This window comes from Arvicola amphibius, chromosome 17 (assembly GCF_903992535.2).
Source record: "Arvicola amphibius chromosome 17, mArvAmp1.2, whole genome shotgun sequence".
Classification (NCBI taxonomy): Eukaryota; Metazoa; Chordata; class Mammalia; order Rodentia; family Cricetidae; genus Arvicola; species Arvicola amphibius.
Window position 1 is genome coordinate 301,496 of NC_052063.2, and position 23,831 is coordinate 325,326.

A 23,831-nucleotide genomic window follows, 5' to 3' on the forward strand; every position below is an offset into this window, starting at 1 on the left:
ACAAAAGTTCATTAGGAATAATAGAACTTAACTTCTGTTCTTGATAAGGGCAAGGAATGTAATACTATTGGCAGAGGTGAGAAGTGCAGCTACATTGACCTCAGGGACCAGAAGTAATAAGATGATAGAGTATTTCAGTGTTTCCTTTTAAATATCATCACTGAGACACTCTGTGATTTGTTTTTTCAGATGACTGTATGCTCAGAGCCTGAACTAAACTGATGGAAAGGATGAGCAATGTCACAGAATTCATTCTCCTGGGCTTGACTCAAGACCCAGATCTGAAGAAACTCTTATTTATTGTGTGTTTAATAACCTATTTGATTACACTGGCAGGTAACACACTCATCTCAGTCACCATCTTCATCAGCCCGGCCCTGGCCACTCCCATGTACTTTTTTCTGTCCTACTTGTCCATCATAGATGGTTTCTACTCTTCTTCCATAGCACCCAAAATGATCTACGACCTGATCTCCGAAAGGAGCAGCATATCCTTCAATGGCTGCATGACTCAGCTTTTTGCTGAGCATTTTTTCGCAGGAGCTGAAATCATCTTGCTGATTGCGATGGCCTATGATCGCTATGTAGCCATCTGCAAGCCCTTGCACTATATGACCATCATGAACCATTCTGTTTGTGTTTCCTTGGTGGTAGCAGCTGGAATTGTGGGATTTGTTCATGGAATGATACAGACTATTCTTGTAGCCCAGTTACCCTTCTGTGGCCCCAATACCATTAATCACTTCATATGTGATTTAATACCAATTCTGGAGTTGGCCTGCACTGACACTCACATTCTAGGGCCCCTGATTGCTGCCAACAGTGGGTCAATGTGTTTACTCATTTTTTGTATGCTTATTGCTTCCTATATAGCCATCCTTCACTCCCTGAGGAAACACAGTTCAGAAGGACGTCACAAAGCCCTGTCTACCTGTGCTTCTCATGTCTCTGTTGTTTTCTTATTCTTTGTACCTTGCTCATATTTGTATGTAAGACCAATGACCTCCTTTCCTATTGACAAAATTGTGAGTGTGTTTTACACCCTAGTGACACCTCTGTTGAACCCTTTAATCTATACCCTCAGAAATGAAGATGTCAAGAAAGTTATTAAGAAACTCCTGGGTCAAATAAGGACACATTATGGTTAAAGAAGTCTAGTGATTTTCTATATTTCTATAGTAATATCTAGAAATATTTCATATGGATTTCTTTTCCCTAAGTGACTTTAATTGATAATGTCTATTATGCTCTGCATTAGAATTTACAAATGGATGATTTCTAAAGAAATAGGAACAGTGTAATAATACAGTAGACAATGTATATGAAAACCCCAGAATGACATAAAAAATTTCTCTTTGTGTTTAAAATCTTTAAATTCTGTTCTTTGTATAATATAAAATAAATTATTATGTATTATTGTCACCCTAATCTGCTTATAATGTACCTCTTCTATCAAACCATATTTAGGAATATGTTACCCCAGCTCCTGTTGTTCCTTCTCTTTTTCACCCTTTCAGTTTGTCGTGATCTTTCCTCTGTTCTCAACTTCAGTGAGGTCAAACAAATGACAACAAATGCTGGTGAGAAATCAGTTAGGGTTTAAAAAAAATCTAAAAATTGAACAATATGACCTCTGAGCATTTACAGAGATATCTGTACATTTGTGTAAGTTGCTGTTCTATTCACACAAAGAAACAGGATTAACCAGATCGTTATTCATTGATAAATGGATAATAAATAATGTGGCAATACACAGAATGAAATTTTATTTCACACTAAAGAAACATGAAAATAAGCAATATTTATATAAATAGGTGATTCTAAAAATATTATACTGAATGAGATAATCCAGGTCCAGATTGAACAAATAATTCATGTTCTCTTACACATAAGATCCTAGCTTGAATGTTTGCTCTTCTGTATTAAGTTAAAATCTCTTAGATAGATCTCTGAAAGCAAGAAAGGAAACAAAAAAGGTGTGAAGAAAAGAAGGGATATGGGGAGCAGAAATTGTAGAACACACATGCTGTGAATGTAAATGTGTAGATACTAGATATTGAAATGTTTAAATGGGGCAGGGATGGAAGAAAGTGAGTGTGATAGAGAAGGTTGAACAAAAACTAAGAATGTAGGAAAACCCATATGGAAGTCCATGACTTTATAAACTAACTAAAAGGCTACAAGTAGCCTACCTGAGTCAAAGTCACTATTGATTGATTTTTTGCTTAATTTATTTTTATTTTTAATTGTTTATTTTAGTTTTGAGAATATAATACAATTATATCATTGTTCCTGCTCTTCCTTCCCTCTGATTCTTCCTGTATATCCCTTCTTGCTCTCTCTCAAATTTATGACCTCTTTTCTTGTTAATAATTGTTGTTACATACATATGTGTATATACATATATATTCCTAAATACATAAATACAAGCTATATAATAAAGAATTGGTGGAAAGATTATAAGAGCCAAAGTATCAGGGAGTTTGCTCTGAGATTGTCTCTATGGATTTCCTCATCATGATCTTGACCCTCTTGCTCATATAATAATCCCTCCTGCCTGTCTTCCACTGAGTTTTCAGAGCTCAGACTGGTGCTTGGCTGTGGCTCTCTGCATTAGCTTCTGTCAGTTACTAGATGAAGCCTCTATCATGACAGGATATTAACCAATATGATTGCAATATGACTTCTTTTGGGGTGCCAATTAAGATGCCCTCTCCACTACTGCTAGGAGTCTTCTCTGGGGTCATTTTAGTAGGTTCCTGGGAATTTCCCTATCACAAGTTCTCCCTAACCCCATAATGGGTCCCTCCATCAAGATATCCCTTTTATTGTTCTCCTTCTCTATCCATCCCCACCTCAAAACCCCTGTTCCGTCCCTGTTCTCATCCCTGTCTCCTCTCCTCTGTCACCACTAGGAGCTGCCGTGAATCCACTGGCACAGGAGACCACTTCTTAAACATAAACCTTAGCATAGACATTGAGACCAATAATCAATAAATGAGACCTCCTGAAACTGAAAATCTTCTATAAAGCAAAGGACATGGTCAATAAGACAAAATGAACCCCACATCAGAGAGAGGACTTATCTCCAAAATATATAAAGAGCTGAAAAAACTGTATATCAAAATACCAAATAATTTAATTAAGAAATGGAGTACAGATTTAAACAGAGGATTCCTAACAGAAGACTTTCAAATGGGCAAAAGACATTTCAGGAATTGCTCAAAATCCTTAGTCATCAGGGGAAAGTAAATTAAAATGATTCTGAGATATCATCTTATACCTGTCAGAATGGTTATGATCAAAACCACTGAGGAAACATATGTTGGAGAGGATGTGGTGTCAGACTGTTGGTGGGAGTGCAAACTTGTACAACCACTTTGGAAATGAGTATGGCAATTTCTCAGAAAATTGGGAATCAGTCTACCTCAAGACCCAGCATTACCACTCTTGGGTATATACTTAAAGGATTTATATCACAAGGATACCTACTCATCTATGTTAATATCATTAATCCTAATTCCAGAACCTGGAAACAACCTAATGCCCCTCAACCAAAGAATGGATAATACCTTAACCAAGAGCAGAAATATACATATAACAAAATTTACTTTAAATTTGTACCAATAAACCAAGATCCATAGCAATGCAAATTTCTATAGTATATCTGCCTTTAAACATAAACCAACATTTATAGACAATATTTGAGAATATGGGCATAGTTTTATCCAAGCTTCTTCCTGTTGTTTACTTGGTGCAGTAATTTTTGAGCGGTGTTCAAGGCAACCTTTCAGGGGTTCTTGGTCACTCAATTCATATTAGTCTAGAAGCAATCCACATGTTCTCATCCTCTGTAAAAACAAAAGAAGAACCTCTTTTCCGAAGCAACATATTCTTCAATGCAAATTTGGAAGTCATGATACCTTTATAATATATATGTTGGTTTAGCTAAGAGGCCATACAATGAAATGTTTCTCTGTACTTAGCCCCTTTACAGTCATAATATTTAAAGAAAACACAATAATATACATAATCCAGACTTTCTGTGTATAGTTCTTCTTCATATGGCTTCTATTCTTTTCTCCTTTTCATCTATGACTTCCTGTACTCTGTCTTTTTAAAGACTTTACCTTTCTTCCTTTTTTAAACCATTTACTTCTTTTTATAACTGTCTATATTCTTTCTTTCTCTCCCAAGTCTACATACATTTATAGAGCACTATGTCTCATCTGGATTTGTCTTTATTGCATATCTGTAATTCTTTACTATCCAGGAGCACTTTTTAAAATGCTAAGTGCTTCTTAAGCTGCACCATTACTATGGTATATACGGTACTTCAGGCTTGTCCTGCCCAGTCTAGCATGGTGGGATCTGCTCTCTGTGTGCACTGACCCACTTCCAGGCACACGTCCAGTTCATGTTGCCACCAAGCAAGCCCCAGCATACTGTTCACAAACCATATCCAAATACTTAGTCTACCAAAAGAGTCAGAAGTTGCACTGGCAGCATGGCACAGAAAGTCAGCATTTCAAAATGGAGTAGCTTTTTTCCTGATATGGCCAAATCAGGAAAAGCTCTCTTAAAGGATCCACGTCTCTACTTGCTTCTAGCAAACAGACCACAAGTAAGAAAATGCTACTAGCAAACCATGCTTAACTCTGTTCTTTTGCATCTAGAATTAAATTTGAAGCTTTCTCAGGGTTTTATATGGATGTTGGAGTGCTAATCTGTTGGAGGTGGTCTCTTGTTCAAACCACCCTCCCAGAACCAAAATAATCACAGAGAAACTATATTAATTAAAACACTGCTTGGCCTATTAGTTCCTTGTTCTTATTGGATAACTCTTACATATTAATTTAACCCTTTTCAAGTAATCTGTGCATCACCCCAAGGTCATGACCTAAAATCAAAGTTTTAGCACATTTGTCTCTGGCAGCTCCATGGCTTCTTTAACTCTACCTTCCTCCTCCCACGCTATAAGACAAGACAGTTTTTTATTAATTAACAAATAAAAGCAACACAGAAGACAGAAGGACCTTCCACACCATGAGATCTCCTGTCCAATGTCATAGTCTATAACCATACTTTTCTCTTTATATATACATACATATAAGTACAATCTAAGACCTATATATGGAATAGAGAAGGTTTTTTTTCTTTTTGGGGATGGATTATATTAATTAAAATGAAACATTTTAGAAAGCAAAACATGTTCTGTAAGTATTTGGCAGAATTAATCTGTGACATCTACTTCTTAGATTACCTTTTACAGGAGACCTTTTATTACTGAGTCAGTCTCAAAAACTAATCAAATTCTAGAATGTACTCCAAAACAAATTAACCTAAAAATCAGAACAATAGATGAAATAGAACATACACATAGCATACCTGTGTTCTATTATCAACAAAGCTATGATTTCAATCCATACTAAAAGGATATGTGTAAAGGGTAGATACTGTTTTATTTCAATATATAATGTACCATGTGTGGACTGATTCATACAGACAGAAACTAGCACAGAAGCTGCCAGGGACATACAAAACCAAAGATAAGAGAATATCTGCTTCAGAAATAAGTAAACAAGAAGTTTTTTAGAAATTATTTATCAAGACGGCATACCAAAATGAATTGCAATATGTCACTTACCTTTGCTATTCAATTAATTAAAATAGCATTCTATGAGTTTATATCTATATATGTATATATGCTTGTGCAAAAATACATATATAAGCATATATATATAAATGAATGAATTTAGAAAATAAAAAGTAAGAAGGACTATTGAGTAAGGTTGTTGTCAAACAAGGCACAGGAACAAACTAACAAACATAAAGGGATGACTGCTTGTCATGGAACCAAAAACATTGTTTTGTAAGCCCTAGAGTTTAGGAGTATCTGTTAATTTTATTTAAAAGCAAAAGTTATTAAGAAAGAAAGAGAATTCCCCTTGCAGTTGAAATCAGTTCTTTCTCAGCTTGGAAGCTGGAGGAGTGAAAAATAGATTCCTATTTGTACAGTCTTTCTGTGCTTCTGCTCACTAACTGATATATTTTTACACAAGTCCTTGGGTGTATGACTTTCTCTATGGCTACTGGGCTAGAGCATAATACACCATTCAGCAGCCTGTGACAGCAGGGAGCAAAAGATACATGCCTCTTGGCTTAGCAGGAGAATATGCAGTTCTATGATTTTTCTTAATTTCTACACAATCTTTGATGCGGGTAATTCTGCCATTTAATCTCTTCAGTCACTGGTAAAATAAATAAAATACATCACAATCTATAGCAGTAATCAAGCACATAATCTTCAATACTGCCATTTTCATTCCTAGTTCAGGATCCACAATGTCATAATCAGCAAACAAGCCCTAAAAGGAAGCTTCCAAAGTCTTGCAACTGAGTTTAATCTAAACTACAACCTCCACTCCTACATAATGCCAGCTGAATTTCTGAAACTAGCCCTTGCTAATGGTCTTTGTGGGGGCCAAATGGGAGTAACCTAAAGATCTTGGCAGCTGCCTTGGCAAAAACTTCAGCAGAAATTATTTACCATTCCTCTGGGTGTTTGAGAGGATAAAGTATGATCCAGTTCTACCGATTGGAAATTTATTAAATCAGTGGTTCTCAATCTTCTTCTTACTGCAGCAACCCTAATACAGCAGCAACCCTCATGTTGTGGTGCTCCCCAAACATTAAATTATTTTCATTGTTATTTCATAACTTTAATTGTTCTACTGTTATGAATTGTAATGTAAATATCTTTGTTTTCCAATGGTCTTATGCAACCCTCCCAAGGAAGTCTCAAACCACTAGTTGAGAACTGCTGATTTAAATTTTTTTTAAGATCAAAAAAGAATCAAAAAGATGAAGAGTGGTCTGTGAGTCAGCGACTGAAGCAAGCATATATCAACAAATGAAGATTTGTTTAGGAGATGCTGCTATTGATGTTGGTGAGTGTCTATGAAGACAGAGATAAAAGGGGAATCTGAGTTAAGAATTAAATGAATTCTCTGTGCACAGGGTTCACAAACACTTAGGAAGCAAAGCTCAAGTCAAATATTTAAGGAAAATCAAGTTATTTATTTACTTATTCATTTTGTAGTTTAATATAGTGATATTTCCTGATCTCAACCATGTTTACCTTAAGAATGAATATAAGAAAACAATGAAAAGTCATAAGAATGAGGTCCTAGAACTATCAAAATGTCCCAAAGAGCTGTTCCATAGCTTATATTTGGAGCAATCTTGGCTCACAATGGGAATCAAATGGACAATAATATCTAAATTGGAGAGTGACTAGAAAAATAATAATTCCAGTAGCAGTTTATGGAGTTCACTGAATCCGATTCTGTATGTGGCCAGAAAAAAGAAACAATGATGTATTCAGTCTACAAACATAAATCCACAGCCAACTAGACAGGTCAGTGTAGACTACATCTTTTCCACTAAATTTTTAAGTAGATTTAATTATTCTCACTGAAGAGAACTTGTAGGTCTATATCACTTAAAGTTTAGTATTTTCTATGAAAATTCATAAGTGTAACATGATAATATCAACTTTTTATAGAAAATACTTTTCTGTAATTCATCTAAATCAGGTAGTATTTGGAGTGAAGGAATTTCTATAACATCTCACAAGTATACTGTGAACAGTTCTCTTTGTGACCATATGAAGATTTCCCCCTTTTCATGATTTCCACACAGTCACTTTGAAGTTAGGATTTGTGAATGAAGTAAACCCATTTAGAACTATTAGCAACAAAACTCCCATTTTCAAAAGCCATGAAAAGAATAGAGACACTTAGGGACTTAGCCATCCTGAAAAACGTGGTTTTTTCTCACTTTTATTGTGAATGAAATGTCAAGAATCTGACCTTGGTAGCCAAGGTTGTAAAATTTATGTGACATTTTTAACAGATAATGAGGAAAGAAGAAAAAATAGACAGGGAAAGATTAAAATTTGAACACTGACAGCTCTTGAAAAGTCAAATTTAATTCATTTTAAAAAACACACTGCTGTATAGCCTCAAAATTTCTAGCACTTGACAATGAAAAGTACAAATTTATATTTTTACTGAAGTTATCCCAAAAATTAAAAGCTTATTACATTAACTAATCCTCTCATTTATGTCCTGCCAATAATAAATTTATGGTTACCTTAGCCTACGATATGTCTTTTGTAAATGTGAGTGCAGAAGACAGTTTGACCTAATAGAAGCATATTGCTAGACTAAATATGATAGAAATTTAAATTCAAACACATTTTCTTTATAAATCCTGAGGGCCACTAAGGAGGCTTTGTACCACTTACATGTATTCATCAAAGATATAGATGAAAAGAACACAAGAGTAGGTGTGAACTGGGCATGAAACCAGTGGCTATGAAACAAATGGCATTAAAAGAAATGTAATAAAGACAGATCCTGGACATTCAGAAAAGAAAAAGTTCAGTCTGCAGCCATGTCTGTCTTTAGGTGTATAACATTCATGTGACATAGTGGGACAATAGGACACAGAGTGCAGGTACTTTCATTTAGAAATATGTGTTTTAGTATGGTGTCCATAGTTGACTTTCATAGAATATTGGTATTTTTTAATTGATTTAGTAGGCAAACATAAATTTAAAATAATTGATATTGATATTTACCCTCCAAAAACACAGTGAAATATGAGGGACTGATTATAATTGGGAAGTGTCTTATGTCATTAATTGTGGCAATTGGGTTTCTTTTTATTGAAAATAGATTATTCTCTCATACAATATATCCCAATGACATTTTATCCTTCCTCCACTCCTTCTAGCTCTCGAACCACCTCCCCCTCAACTCCCAGACCCACTCCCCTCATTTTCCTCTTCAGAAAAAGAGCACAGCTCCAATAGACAATGTCAACAGGACAAACAGTATACAATAAGACAAGGTAAAAGCACTCATATTGAGGCTGGACAAGCCAAACCAACAGGAAAAGGGGGATTCTTTTAGTATGTGTAATTTCCTGTCACTATTCCATGAAAACTCATTAGAAATAAAGCAAACTATTTCTGTTCTTTATTACTGCATGGGATGTGATACTATTGACAGAGGTGAGAAGAAGTGCAGCTACATTGACCTCAGGGACCAGAAGTAATAAGATGATGGAGTATTTCAGTGTTTCTTTTAAATATCATCACTGAGACACCCTGTGATTCTTTTCAGATGACTGTATGCTCAGAGCCTGAACTAAACTGATGGAAAGGATGAGCAATGTCACAGAATTCATTCTCCTGGGCTTGACTCAAGACCCAGATCTGAAGAAACTCTTATTTATTGTGTGCTTAGTAATCTATTTGATTACACTGGCAGGTAACACACTCATCTCAGTCACCATCTTCATCAGCCCGGCCCTGGCCACTCCCATGTACTTTTTTCTGTCCTACTTGTCCATCATAGATGGTTTCTACTCTTCTTCCATAGCACCCAAAATGATCTACGACCTGATCTCCGAAAGGAGCAGCATATCCTTCAATGGCTGCATGACTCAGCTTTTTGCTGAGCATTTTTTCGCAGGAGCTGAAATCATCTTGCTGATTGCAATGGCCTATGATCGCTATGTAGCCATCTGCAAGCCCTTACACTACATGACCATCATGAGCCAACCTTTGTGTGTATTCTTGGTGGGAGCTGCTATAATTTTGGGATTCATCCATGGAGGAATACAGATTTTATTTATTGCCAAGTTACCATTCTGTGGTTCTAACACCATCAACCACTTTATGTGTGATTTAATACCAATTCTGGAGTTGGCCTGCACTGACACTCACATTCTTGGACCTCTGATTGCTGCCAACAGTGGGTCACTCTGTTTGCTTACATTCTCTATGTTGGTTGCTTCCTATATAGCCATCCTTCACTCCCTGAGGAATCACAGTTCAGAAGGACATCGCAAAGCCCTGTCTACCTGTGCTTCTCATGTCACTGTTGTTGTCTTGTTCTTTGTACCCTGTTCATACCTGTACCTAAGGCCTATGACTGCCTTCCCCACTGACAAAGCCGTGACTGTATTTTGTACCCTGGTGACACCTATGTTGAACCCTCTAATCTATACCCTCAGAAATGAGGAGGTCAAAAAGGTTATGAAAAAGCTCTGGGGTCAAATGTGCAAAGCTGGTGATGCATAAACTTGGGGATTTGTGTGTTTAAAAATATCTAGAGCTGTTTCTTGGAAATTTGTTCTCCTTAAATGAACAAAACTTAGGATAGTCAATTTACTTCTGCTTTAAAGTTTAATTGGCATAATTATTATATTTATTTATGATGTTGTTTCAATACAATAAACAAAGTATTAAAATCAGGATAGCAAGTTTTTCAAACTGTTAAAATTATTTGTCATCCACTTGTGTTGAGACTCCTTAACTCCTCTGTTCTTCTACATAGAATACATAACAAATTGTGAGCATAGTCACCCACTTTATTTAGAACCGGTTGTTGCTAAATAAGTGTAGTTTGGTTCCTATTATCTAACTTCATCTTATTCTTCCTCTTTTCCAACCAGCCTAGGTTCTGTGACTTTTACTCTCAACCTCAGTGAGACCAAATGCTTTGACCTTGACATATTAGTGAGAATATTCATTGTTTGTCTTCTTGTGTTTGTGTAACATTGTATGTAAATGGATGGTCTTATTGCCAACACACACACACACACACACACACACACACACACACACACACACACACACTCATTCACATTCAAATTCCAAATTCTATTTTTGGGAAATGAAGAAACACTGTTTTAAGTACTTTTCCTGGCCACAAGACTGTTGTACATAAAAGTACAAGCATTGCTATCTTCTTTCCATTTCTTGGCATGTTTTCCACAAAATTTAAAACTGAACTTTTACTTTATTTCAAGTCTGTAATCTTTCATTTCCTTGTCTAACATGAACCTAGCTCCAATCGACATCAGTTACTATTCCTTGCATATCCTCTCTCCTTATACCAGACATAGCCTAAGCACAAGTGCTCATCTGGGGGCAAGGAAACAGCATCAGGAAGGTGTAGATGCCTAGGCTCCTTTGTTAAGCTGAAGAATGAACACTTTACACCCAGGGTGTAGTTGCCACCTTTTAGGCCAGCAGAGGTTTAACAAACTTTTTAGCTGTATCTGATGTTATATCAAAGAAGCAGTCATTGAAGAGTAGAGTAAAAAAACACAGTTGAAGATGAGAGAAATGGTGGTGAGATGTGGAGAGATCTGCAGAAAGGCTAAATTCAGACAGGATGTGTCATTAGTGCAGATGACATGAAATACTTAGCATTGGGAGCAGACTTGCAACAGAACATCTTGGATTTTTGAATATTTATTTTTTTATTTTATGTGTATGTGTTAGTGTCTGAATGTGTGCATGTGTACCACATATATGCCTGTTGCCTAAAGAGGTCAGAAGAAGGGTTTAGATTCTCCAGGAAGCAGAGTTACAGGCAGCTATGAGTTGCCATGTGGGTGCTGGTAACTGAATCTATGTCCTCTTGCGAGAGAAGTAAGTGCTTTTAACTTCCAAGCAATTTGTCAAACATTAAAATGCCTTGTTATGAGAGAAAAGACAATCATCATTTTCTGACCTTTGATAGGCAACATTCTAACGAGTACCAGGTCTCTTTAATTTTATATTTGCATTTGGATTAATCATATATAAATGTGCTCACATGTGGAAAAATCTTCTCTTATTTTCTGTGTCTTGAATAAAGAAAATGCTATGATGAATTTGATAGCATTTCTGCAATTATGTTTGATATACACAAACATAAACCACAATATTCAATAATTTTTCATATTAATATTATAGCACACACATATATACACATACACATATGGTGCACACACATATTCATACACACATCTTTATACATATAAAATATAATGCATACACATATACCTACACACATATATGTGTGAATATACATATATATACACACGCAGACATATACATTCACATATACACATATGTTCATGTATATACACACACGTATACATGTAAATACACATATACATACGCACACACATATATATACACACACACACTGTTTCTTTGTTCATTTGTCATTTTATTTCTGGGTTTTTGTTTTTTCAATACGGGGTGTCTTTGTGTAGCAGTGCCTGTCCTAAAACTTCCTCTGTAGACCAGCCTGGCCTTGAACTGAGGAATCTGTCTACCTCTGCTTCCTGAGTACTGAGACTAAAGTTGTGTAATACCACAACCCAGCTTATTTCTGTTTTTTATTTCATCAAGGTCTGGCTATGTAACCAGGATGCTCTCAAACTTAAGATCCTCCTATCCCTACTCCTAAGTGCTGGTATTACAGTCATATATCAATATAACCAATTATATCTGTGTTCAACCTATTTTTTCAGTCTATATTGCTTTCCAGACCATCTCTGTTGGTGCACATAGACCTGATTTAATTTTCTTTGAAAGACTATGAAGAAACTCATCATACCTACTGTATATTATTAATACATTCCCCTACTTGACTGTTTCTGACTTGTTATTTTATTGTTGTTGTTTATGTCTTATCTATTTTTTGAGATTTGTTTATTATGAATACAGTGTTCTGCCACATGTATGCTTATTTGACAGAAGAGGGCACCAGATTTCATTATAATGAAATTAGGAGTCACCATATGATTTCTGGGAATTGAACTCAGAACCTCTGGATGAGCAAACAGTGCTTTTAACTTCTGGGCCATCTCTCTAGCACCCCTGTCCCAAAATCTATTATTTATTACCAAAAGAAAAAAGAAACAGTTCTGTGGTGAATACAGTTGTTTGTAATTCTGCACATATATGCATGAGATTTTTGTTTAAAAATACCTATAAGTAAATCAAACAGCTTGACTTCTGTGTTTGATAAATATCATCAAATGGCTTTCCATACTGACTATGCCACTAACAGAGTGTCAAATAGCTGCCAGTCCTCGTCCTTGGCAGCACTGACATTGTCACACATTTTAGTCTTATGCTGAGGTTGTGCATCTTTGACAATATATACAAACTATAAAATATATTAATACTTCTAAAAAGTATAAAATACTTTCATTTACTTCAGCATGAGTAGACACAAAAAAGATAATGCTAAGTGGAAGAAACCATACACATCAAGGTATGTAAGACATGATCTCACATGGACTTATAGACTTTTATCGATTATTCAAGATCACTACAGCAATAAGCATAGGAACTAAGATGGAGAATCTGGTCTGTCTCCAGAGCCTAGCTCTTGGCCTGTCTAAACTAGTGTGAAAGCAATATTGCCAATGTCACAAAGGACAATGATGGATATAATCTTGTATACCCACAAGACTCTTTATATGTTACTAACCTCAAGGATATTCAGATGTGCTTTTCCTTCTTTTTCTGTAGCTCAATTGTGACACAGACCCAACTTGTCATGCATTTAATGACAATGATACTGCTTTCATATGTCTGGAAACTGCATTAAAAGTTTTGTCTAGATTATTTGTTGAAATAACACTTGGAAACATAAATTGTCTTCACATATTTCCCGAGTTTATTGAGATATACACATAATACCTTAAAAAAGTAGAGAACCCTGTCATAATGGCTTATAATTGCCCAAAAATAACTGATTGAGTTTTGAAACTCGATAACTTTGAAAATTCAATTGACCACAACAGGTAACATAGTTTTCTTATTTCTAAACCAATAATGAAAATCTAGGTCACATATCTTAAACGGCAAGTCCATAATAAAACTGTGCAATTTCAGTGAAAAAGATTGTAAGTCCTAAAGCCTATGATGATGGCAGGATGGATAACTGTAACAAGGTGATATTTGGGAGTGAAAACAGGAAACTTTAGTTGTTTCATTTAGAGAAATAGAGTCCCTGCTATTACCTTCCTTAGCACTCAGGTACTTAGAATTTCTGAGTGTGTGAAGAGCTTTCTCATGGCATCTTTCACTTCTTCATTTCTCAGAGTATAAATGAGTGGGTTCAACATAGGTGTCAGAATACCATAAAATACTGCCATGTTTTTGTCTATAGGTAAAGTAGTTGATGGACGCATGTAACTAAATATACAGGGCACAAAGAACAAAGCAACAACAGTGAAGTGGGCCCCACAGGTAGACAGAGCTTTCCTTCTTCCCTCTGCACTGTGGGACCTCAAGGAGCGCAAGATGACAATGTACGAGGCAGCCAGCATGAGGAAATTCAGCAGGCAGATCACACCACTGTTGGCCACCACCAGCAGGCCAATGACATATGTATTGGTGCAGGCCAGCTCCAGTAAAGGGTACAAGTCACACACAAAGTGATTGATTACATTGGGTCCACAGAAGGGCAATTGAAGAACCAGAAAGAGCTGAACCAATGAATGCAGGAAACCACCCAGCCAAGCCACTGCCACCAGCACCACACAGAGGTGCTTGGTCATGGTGGTGGTATAGTGCAGGGGCTTGCAGATGGCTACATAGCGGTCAAAGGCCATCACTGTGAGCAGAATGATCTCAACACCTCCCAGGAAATGAGCTCCAAAGAGCTGGGCCAAGCAGCCCTCATAAGAAAGAGTTCTCCCTTCATACAAGGAATCAGCAATGAGTTTAGGGGCCAAAGAAGAGGAATAGCAAGTGTCAATAAAAGATAGATTGGAAAGGAAAAAATACATGGGGGAAGCAAGGTTAGAGCTGAATGTGATAGTGACCACAATGAGCATATTGCCACAAACTGTGACTGTGTAGATAATCAAGAATACCACAAAGAGAGTTCTTTGGACCTCTGGCCTCTGGGAGAGTCCCAGCATAAAAAATTCTGTAATATTGTTTGGTATTTCCATAGACTCCACCAGTACTGAGTGTGCAAGTGCAGTGTCGCCTATGAAGTGAAAAGAAACATATATGAGAGAATTAACTCCAGGGGTTGGGAATGATGCAATGTTCCTTTGGAATACTCCACTCTCCTCTTACCACGCTCTTTCCAAAAATCTTATACTCATTTATTCTGTTATTCATTAAATGTTAGCATATGCCCTTTTCTTAACTGGGCACAAGTTAGTAGTTGTATGTGATGATTCATTATCTCAGCTTCTTTAGTTACAGCTTTGATTGAACTTTTAACATCCAGTAATTTTCTGCTTTCAAGTGAGATGCACTTCATTGATCATTTTCATGGTCAATTTGATGGCATTTGAGGAAACTTCTGCTAATCCACCCCTTTGAAATGAAAGCATTCCACTAAGACTATTGAAGAATACTTGGTTTTCTGTGTGTCAGTCTATCTGAGGGTAAAGCTAGCTGAAAATGAAGGAGTAGGAGGAGCAGACTTGAAGAAACCCAGTGTGGAGGTTTGCATGCCCCCCTCTTCTCTTCTGTTCCTTTACTACCGTGCTTCCCCATGCCAGGCTGTGGATGGCATCTAGGAAGCCAATCTAATTTGCCATCCCTGCTTCCATGGTTTACATTCTTCTGGGTTTTGTTTGTCTCGCATTACTAAAATCCACCTAGTTAAGTCTGATATTTCCTACAATGACTACAAAGCAGACTTGTAATTTGTAGAAACTATTTTCACCTCCTTGCAGTAAAGTATAAACAGTGAAAAGAGACGCTTTCTGATTAGCACATTTCTTCTGCAAATTTAAAAAAAATCTTTTAATTTTTGCCTTGTCTTGCCTTTTAAGGCATAATTTTCTAGACAGAAGCCCAGGCAGCAGTGGCAGAGCCAACACCTACATGAGCTTAGCCCTCCCCAGGAACTTTCCAAACTGCACTATATGCATCATATTATTCAACCCTCACAACATGCCCACAGAGTAAGTTCTCACCTTGTACAGGAAGAAAACGAGACACTACATTCAACAACTGTGGGGTTGTCTTGAGCCCGTTCACTACACTCTATCTCCCCTACATTTTAGAGATGTGTTTTGTTTTGTTTTGAGTAATACAAATAGAAAATTTGTGGCAGATGTAAGACTTGCCCCCAGGCAGTCTTGTCACAGTGTCTGTGGGCTGGACTGTGGACTGGTTGGTTAATATCTCTATCATTGGATCCTGCCATTGTCAATTGTTCTTAATGGATAATGGACAATTTTTCAAAGCCTCAGTGTTTTTACCTATAAAATAAAAAGCAATCTTGCTTGCAATTATTGTGTATCAATGTTCAAAGCATGGCTAACATTTTTAAATGAAAGAGATATGAAACAGCCTAATGTTCAGAAAGTACATGAAAGCAGTGCATACTGTGTGATTATAAGAAGCTGGATGTGCTCAAGGCAGGGACCTGGAAGCCAAGGCGGGGTAAGAAGCCCTGTTTGCAGGCTATTCTCAGACTCTGCTGTTTTTGCTTGCAGCCCAGGGCTGCCAGCCTGTGACGCTGCCCATAGCGGGCTGCCCTCTTCCACCAGGTCATGATCAAGACAATCACCTCTCAGACCTGCTCACAGGCTAATCTGATCCGGGCAGTCAAGGCCCTCATGTCAAAAGACACCAGACTGTGTCAAGGTGACAATTAAAGCTAGCTAGGACAAATACTAATTTATCATGTAGTTGATTCCTTTTCAGCAACCTGCCTTGAGCTCCTGCCCTAACTTCCCTCAGGGGTGGGTTCTGACCCATAAATCACATAAATTCTTTCTTCTGAAAGTTGGCTTTGATTCGAGTGTTTTATCGCAGAAACAGCAAAGAAAGTTAGAAGAGCATTCAATTTGTGTCAGATGCTTTTGAAGGAATTCTCAGTAAGGTCCTTTCCAGGAGGTGAGAGACTACAAACTAAAGCCAGACAGACAGGGAGCTGGAAGACTGCCTAGAAAAAGAGGAGGAGAGGAAGGGAGTTGCGGAAGTAGCAGGATCCAGGATTGTGGGGCCTGGTGGATCCCAGATGTCTATCGTTTATAGCAAAGGCAGAGAGTGGTTACTGATTAAAAGTTCAAAACCAAGGTCAGGTCATTTGGGTTGATGGTTTTCAATGAACATGCCTGCTGCTGTTCATTTTCTGGTGTGAATACTTTTTTCTTAAAATAATCGCTATGTAAACAGACATCCACAAGCATGATTTTGCTGGAGATAATAGCACTTACAGTGACATAACCTGAATCCCATCTTAACCTGGCTGCATTGGACAGAATATTAAAGACTGATGTTGTGTTTCCTTTCAACCCTTACCCTACATGTTGAAAAATTCTATCTTTCCTCTTGTAGACATTTCTTGATAATTGTGCTTATGTCTGCCTGTCATTCTTTTTTTTCCCAGGTTGAGATGTAGAATTAGTATTACATCTAGAAAGCCGTACGTGAAAATTAAGTCTGTGTCTTTTGGAGTTGGTTTTTACTTTGTTTTGTCATATGTATTATAAAAAAATAAAAAGAAGCTGGATGTGATCAATGTTCAATCAATAATATCTGTGACTGTCACTATGATCAATATCATGAAGAATTCATAGTGTAACTAAAGGAATCAAGACACACAGAGTACTGGCATTTCAAAGTTATACACATGAAATGTGAAAAGTACCTAATCTTTATTCTCAAACAGAAAAAAGGGTACAAAAATCACTCTGAATATTATAAAATATTGCTGAATAGTAAATTAATTGCAGCAAAATAAAAATGGCATGTTTAATTATTTCTGTGATTCATCTTTGTGACTGTAGAGAAAAGTATTCATTTAAAACTGGTTAAAAAAACAAAAACGAAAAATAAATAAACTCTCCTGTTTGGATTACCTATTCTATTTAACACAAAAAAAACCTCTACTAAAATTACCCCTGTGGTTTTATTCTGGATTTTTAAAAAATAGATTATCAAGCCAGGCTTAGTGATGCATGCCTATAACGATCATAGTCAAGATGCTGAGACAGGAGATTGCTGTGAGTTCAAGACCTGCCTGAGCTACACAATGAGATCCAGGCAAGCAAGGACTGCATGGCAAGAACCTATGTCTAAATAAGTAAAATTTAAATTATAATGAAAATAGAATATAAAAAACTTACATTGACTGGATCTGTGCACACCACAGGAGCTCCACAATTTTCTCATATCCCAACATCATAGACTAGTAAACCTGGAAAAGTTCATAAAGGATCATCCAGGATAGCCCCGCAAATTGATAATTACATATTTCTTCTAATCTTAGATGAGAGTTAAACTATTTTTATATTGACACAAAGCAATTGTTATGAATAAAGAAAAAAACAACAAAGCAGATGTTATTAACTAAAGAAATTTGTCTTAGCTGAAAACTTCCTGCTACAATCGAAGTAAATGTAAAGTAAAAAATGGGTCAGCCATTCATTTACAAATAGCCAAGAAATCATTCATCACCACTTCCCTTTTATTTGATGAAGAACAAAACTTTCAAAATCTCATCCTCTTGGTGACATTGAGGCTCAGGAGAGCAGATGTTTCAAAGTCGCTTAGGAGATTTGAAGCAGAAGCCTGACTGGATAGTAGGTCTTTCCTCATGCCAAGTTGTGCACTGTCCATATAACCTCGAACTTTCTGCTTCATTCAGCTTTGTCAAGTCAGAATGGCAGTGCTGCTTAAGGCCGGGGAGACAGGCTTCACTGAAGGGTTAAGGCTTGGTCACCCTGCTTTGTGCAAAGAGTTTTCATCCACACAGTTTCAGAGAAAACCCTTCCCCTTTCACTGAAAAGGGTTATTTTTAAGGTGGAACTATGACAGGGGCATTTTCAGCCCCACATGCTCTCAGCCTCTCTGAGGGTGACCACCCCACCCTCACAGGATCAACTGCTGTAGTAGCATTAGAAGCAACTTCAGGTCACAAGTTGGGACAATGTGGAGACCATCATTTAATTAATCCCTGTGAATACAGTTTGGTCTCTTAAGGAAGAAACTTCTCTCCTGCTTCTTAAGATGCCCAGCATCTTTCTCGTATCTCGAGACAGCAAGTTCACAAAGTGCCATAAAGGAATCAAGTTTGGATATTTCAGAAACTGATACTAGCAGCCAGCATTTTTAGAGCTCACTGACAGAGAAGGAACAACATCAATACCATTTGTTAAGCGTCCTGTTCTGTGCACTGGGGCCCTTTGCAGGCATCATCTCTTTCGTCTGCACCCTACAAAGCTAAGACATAAGTCACTGTCCATTTTGTGCATCTACTGCCAGTTATGTTAAAAGACCAAGGGAGGTGAAGTCAAAACGACTTGAGTTGGAATTATACCTAAGCCACTTCCATCTTCCATTAAGTGTCCCAGGCAGCCATCAAAATACTGTATGGCATTTGCACATAATGAATACAGTAATTAAATAAATGAATATAGGCACATATAATGTGAGTACACCTCACAAGCCCAATGCTGAGTCCAAATATGCAGACATCAAAGACTACATATCATACTCTGCTTACCTTAAAATTTAAAAATGAGCAAAATTAGAAATTTATGCTTTGGTGGTTAAATATATAAAAGCATAAAGAAAAAAAATTTTGTCATAGTGTCCTATTAGTAATATTGAGTTTTAGAGATGATAAAGAGAGATGATAAAGAGAGTCTACTACTTCTTAAGCTCATTTGTGAATATCTTGATATTTCAAATTAATATTCAAACTTTTTTTTACTTTTTTGGATTTAATTGATAAATAATTGTATGTGTGTTTATGACTTGCAGTGTGGTATTTGGGTATACATATTTTTTCAATTATTATTTGATTCTATCTCAAAATTCAATTATAACTAGGAAGAACCATAGCAAATGTACTTAACACACTATCTACTCAACACCATGATTTAGCCTCATATAACTCATATACTCTCAGAACACTCACACTGTCTCATTGTTTGGCAATATAAAAACAGATGTACAAATCCTTAAATTAAATAAACAAAGAGGCAATTTGTAGAGATGATATAATATAATATAAAAACATAAAACTCAATCTCCAGATACATTGGCAAGACACAGCTCTACAGAACACTGGCTGTTTATCCTCATGAATATTCACCAGAAATATTGGGTCTAGCTTTTGCTATTATTGTTGTTGTTTTTACTGTTGCTGTTGTTATTCTTAACTGTTTTGGGGATTAAAGTAATAGTAGAATAAGTCCAGACATAAACCTTCTCTCTCTCTCTCTCTCTCTCTCTCTCTCTCTCTCTCTCTCTCTCTCTCTCTCTCTCTCTCTCTTCCCTCTCTCCCTCCCTCCCCCCATTTTTAACCTTTCTTTCTTTCTTTCTTTCTTTCTTTCTTTCTTTCTTTCTTTCGAGTAAACAAAGATTTATTATAGTTCTTCTTTGAAAGCCTGATAGAATTCTGTTATAAATCCATCTTGGTCTAGACTTTTTCTAACCAGAAGGCTTTTTATTACCCAAACTTTACTAGAGAAACATAATTCTTTACTGCAATCTAAATCTTACCCTTATGCCCACACATAATTGTATCTACCACCCCTCATCTAAGAAGCCTCTCTTCACAATAAATGGAAACCACTGCAGAAAACTACAGGACAAGATACAGAAATCAACAGACTATGGGCATCACAGCCCAACTGATACATGTATACTACAGGTCCTGAATTTATGAACACAAAATTGAAGGAGAGGGGAATAGAGAGATTTTAAGAACCAGAATACCAGGAAGTCTGCTGTGAAACACTGTCTCTTAGATATTTCAGAAATAATACCAAAGCAATGACAATATTAGTTGAGAAGTAGAAGGAGAAAAATGTTCATGGGGTCCTACCTCCATACAAAAAAAACTACAGTAAACTAATGACTGCTGTGAGAAGGAGAATTAGCCTCTCCCAAACATGAACTCCCTTATTGTTGTTCAGTGCAGAGTTATCAGCTCTGAAATCACATATACACCAATAGTCAAAATGAACGCAGTAGGTTGGATATATTTATATTTGTATTTTTTATATTTACAAGTATTTGTATGTATATTTATATAGGCATACATACATGTTGTGTGTGTGTTTGTGTGTGTGTGTGTGTGTGTGTGTGTGTGTGTGTAAAACAGTAATAATAAAAGAAAGAAAGGCTATTCACTTTAGAGTGAAAGGGCACATTGGTCAGTATATGACCTAGTCTACAGCAAGAGATAGGTACTACTGGTGCTTTTTCTGTAGGTATTCAAAGAACATTCCTGGGTTAAGGCTATTTTTTTTAATTCAGTTCAAGTAATATCAGAAGAGAAAACATTAGAAATTTCAAATTATGATATATTTCTTCAGTCTTTTCACTATCATTTACTTTTCATAATCCTCAAATAACTTATTGATGCATCAGTCAAAATGGCATGGATTTTGCTTAGTCAAATTTGTCTGGAACTATAACTCTTTGGGATTGAATACATTTTGATGTTGAGCTAATAGAATTTGACAATAGACTAGCTATTAGAAGCAAAAGACAGAAAAGTCATGGGTGACTCCACAAATTTAAATCCACAAAAACAAAAGTGAACAGAAAATGAATGTAGCAAATCCCTACTGCAAAAGGGATAGGAATGTAGTTGTATCCCCACAAATAACATGTGACCTGAGTTGACCCTTCTATAGCTCATTCGTATTTGTACAGCAGAAAATGTTATGTTGTAAACAATGAGGAAGAACTAGAGTGAGTTTCATTTGGAGCGAGGAGCATGGAATGACAGAGTAGAGGCTCCATCCCAACAACTGCAGGTGAGTTGAGGGGCATAAGCTCTAGGTTAGAGAAGCGCTCTTGTTTGTCAAAGGACAGAAAATGCAACAGAATTGTTTTCATTCTGGTTCAGTTTTCTTTTAGAACTGAAGTTACAGAACTCCAACCAGCAACCTGTTTGACTCAATTAAGTCCTCAGCTCTCAGGTGACAATGAGTGATCATGATAAAGCAGAACATTTTCACGAAACTGGTTTGATGAACAGTGAAATCCATGCCCCTCACAAAACCAACATATTCACAATATAATGCCCCCAAATCATATAAATGCTGCATAACCTTAATTTATGCCATAAAATGCATTTCTACTACAGTAAATATTTTCTTCTAGTTTTAAAGAAGAAATTACTTAAATATTGGTCATAGACAAACTGACAAAAATTATCCCTCAGTGTGTAAGGCTCCATGATGTGGCATTCCCTTTTGTATGCTGTGAATACCATTAGATAATAAAGAAACTGCTTTGGCCTATAGCAATGTAGAACAGAGCTAGGCAGGAAAAATTAAACTGATTTCTAGGAGACACAGGCAGAGTCAGGTAGCTGCTGTGAAGCAGCCAAGAGAAGAAAGACACAAGCTGGTAGCTGGAATCTTGTTGGTAGGTCACGAGCATCGTGGCAAAATATAAATTAATAGAAATGGGCTAATTTAAGAGATAAGAGTGAGCTAGAAATATGCAGAAGCTAATAGGCCAAGCAGTGCTGTAATTAATAGAGTTTTTGTGTGGTTATTTCAGTTCTGGGAGTCCGGGAACACACAAGTGGCTACTAACACTGCTCTAGTGATTTTGATTCTTTCACATAAAGACATAAATCTGTATAAATCTTAAATCGGGAAAAAAGTCCCCAAATAAAGCAAGCACCATGGATATCATTCATCCTGCTCCATGTAATGATGGAAAATATGCTGAAACTATGAGTAACTTAGATAATTCTAAAGAGATTTGATGATTAAAACAATGGAAAAGACTCTTTGCAGTGGACTGGCATTAGTTGGAATATAACATTGTTTTACCCTCTTGTGACTGGAAGTAGACAATTAAGAGAATTGGATGCTCTCATTTCAAACTACCTTAAAAAACTAGCTGAATTTGTGTGTATACGTATATTTATTAAAAAATATTCAACTAGTTAATATATATATATATGTGTGTGTGTATGTGTGTAGGTGGGGTGTGTATGTGTGTATATGTCCTAAACAACAAACGTGTGGTGTGTTTATAAATAATTTTAAGTAATATATGTACTAAAATTCATGTGAAACCACAAAATACATCCCAATAGCCAAAACAATCCTGAAAATAGAACTATGTTTAAGAAATTATAATCCCAGATTTTAAGCTATAGTAACAGCTATAGTAATAAAAACAATATGGTTCTGGCCCAAAAATAAATGTGTAAATAGAACAAAATTGAGGCCCCAAACATGAATATAGACAATTTTGGCCATTTAATATTTCACAAAGATGCTGTTGTAGTTTGAATGTAATTGACCCCCAAAACCTCATAAGGAGTGGCACTATTAGGAAGTGTGACATTGTTGGAGTAGGTACAGCCTTGTTGGGGGGAATATGTCACTGTAGGGTGAGTTTTGAGGTCTCATATATTCCCAAGCCACACCTACTGCCTGTTGCTTTCTGATCAACACGTAACCAGTACCATGTCTGCCTGCCTGCCACCATATTCCACCAGGGTGATAGTGAACTGAACCTCTGAAACTGTGAATCATACCATTTAATTATTTTTCTTATAAGGGTTGCCGTGGTCGTGGTATCTCTCCACAGACTCTGAAGAGTCTGCCTGAGGCTAAAGTGAAGAGATTTGGATTAATTCCAAATGCAGAGAAACTCTCAAAATAGCTTAGTATAGACTCGGTCATATGTTTATTAGTGGTAACAATAATGAAGATTCATAATGAAAAGGAGCAAGTAAATGTAAAATTTGAGGATAACGGGAATGGAGTTAAGTGTTCAAGGAAATAAACAGATTAAAAAATGGAACAAAAGCCGGGCGGTGGTGGCGCACGCCTTTAATCCCAGCACTCGGGAGGCAGAGGCAGGCGGATCTCTGTGAGTTCGAGGCCAGCCTGGTCTACAAGAGCTAGTTCCAGGACAGGCTCTAAAAAAGCTGCAGAGAAACCCTGTCTCGAAAAACCAAAAAAAAAAAAAAAAAAAAAATGGAACAAATGGA

General features: G+C 36.6%; 3 protein-coding genes across 3 annotated transcripts; 2 read left to right on the forward strand and 1 right to left on the reverse strand.

Annotated features, from left to right (window-relative positions):
- The first annotated feature begins 221 nt into the window (after positions 1–221).
- Positions 222–1,148, forward strand: LOC119803662 (olfactory receptor 4C45-like). Its single transcript, XM_038315070.2, has one exon. It carries the CDS (start codon positions 222–224, stop codon positions 1,146–1,148), a length of 927 nt encoding a protein of 308 aa, XP_038170998.2.
- Positions 1,149–9,226: 8,078 nt separating this feature from the next.
- Positions 9,227–10,156, forward strand: LOC119803663 (olfactory receptor 4C45-like). Its single transcript, XM_038315071.1, has one exon. It carries the CDS (start codon positions 9,227–9,229, stop codon positions 10,154–10,156), a length of 930 nt encoding a protein of 309 aa, XP_038170999.1.
- A 3,746-nt stretch (positions 10,157–13,902) lies between these two features.
- Positions 13,903–14,829, reverse strand: LOC119803381 (olfactory receptor 4C3). Its single transcript, XM_038314661.1, has one exon. It carries the CDS (start codon positions 14,827–14,829, stop codon positions 13,903–13,905), a length of 927 nt encoding a protein of 308 aa, XP_038170589.1.
- Between the last annotated feature and the right edge of the window lie 9,002 nt (positions 14,830–23,831).

Bases quoted from the DNA above. Each gene is read 5' to 3' on its own strand.
- LOC119803381 (XM_038314661.1), bottom strand. From the start codon at position 14,829: ATGGAAATACCAAACAATATTACAGAATTTTTTATGCTGGGACTCTCC.
- LOC119803663 (XM_038315071.1), top strand. From the start codon at position 9,227: ATGGAAAGGATGAGCAATGTCACAGAATTCATTCTCCTGGGCTTGACT.
- LOC119803662 (XM_038315070.2), top strand. From the start codon at position 222: ATGGAAAGGATGAGCAATGTCACAGAATTCATTCTCCTGGGCTTGACT.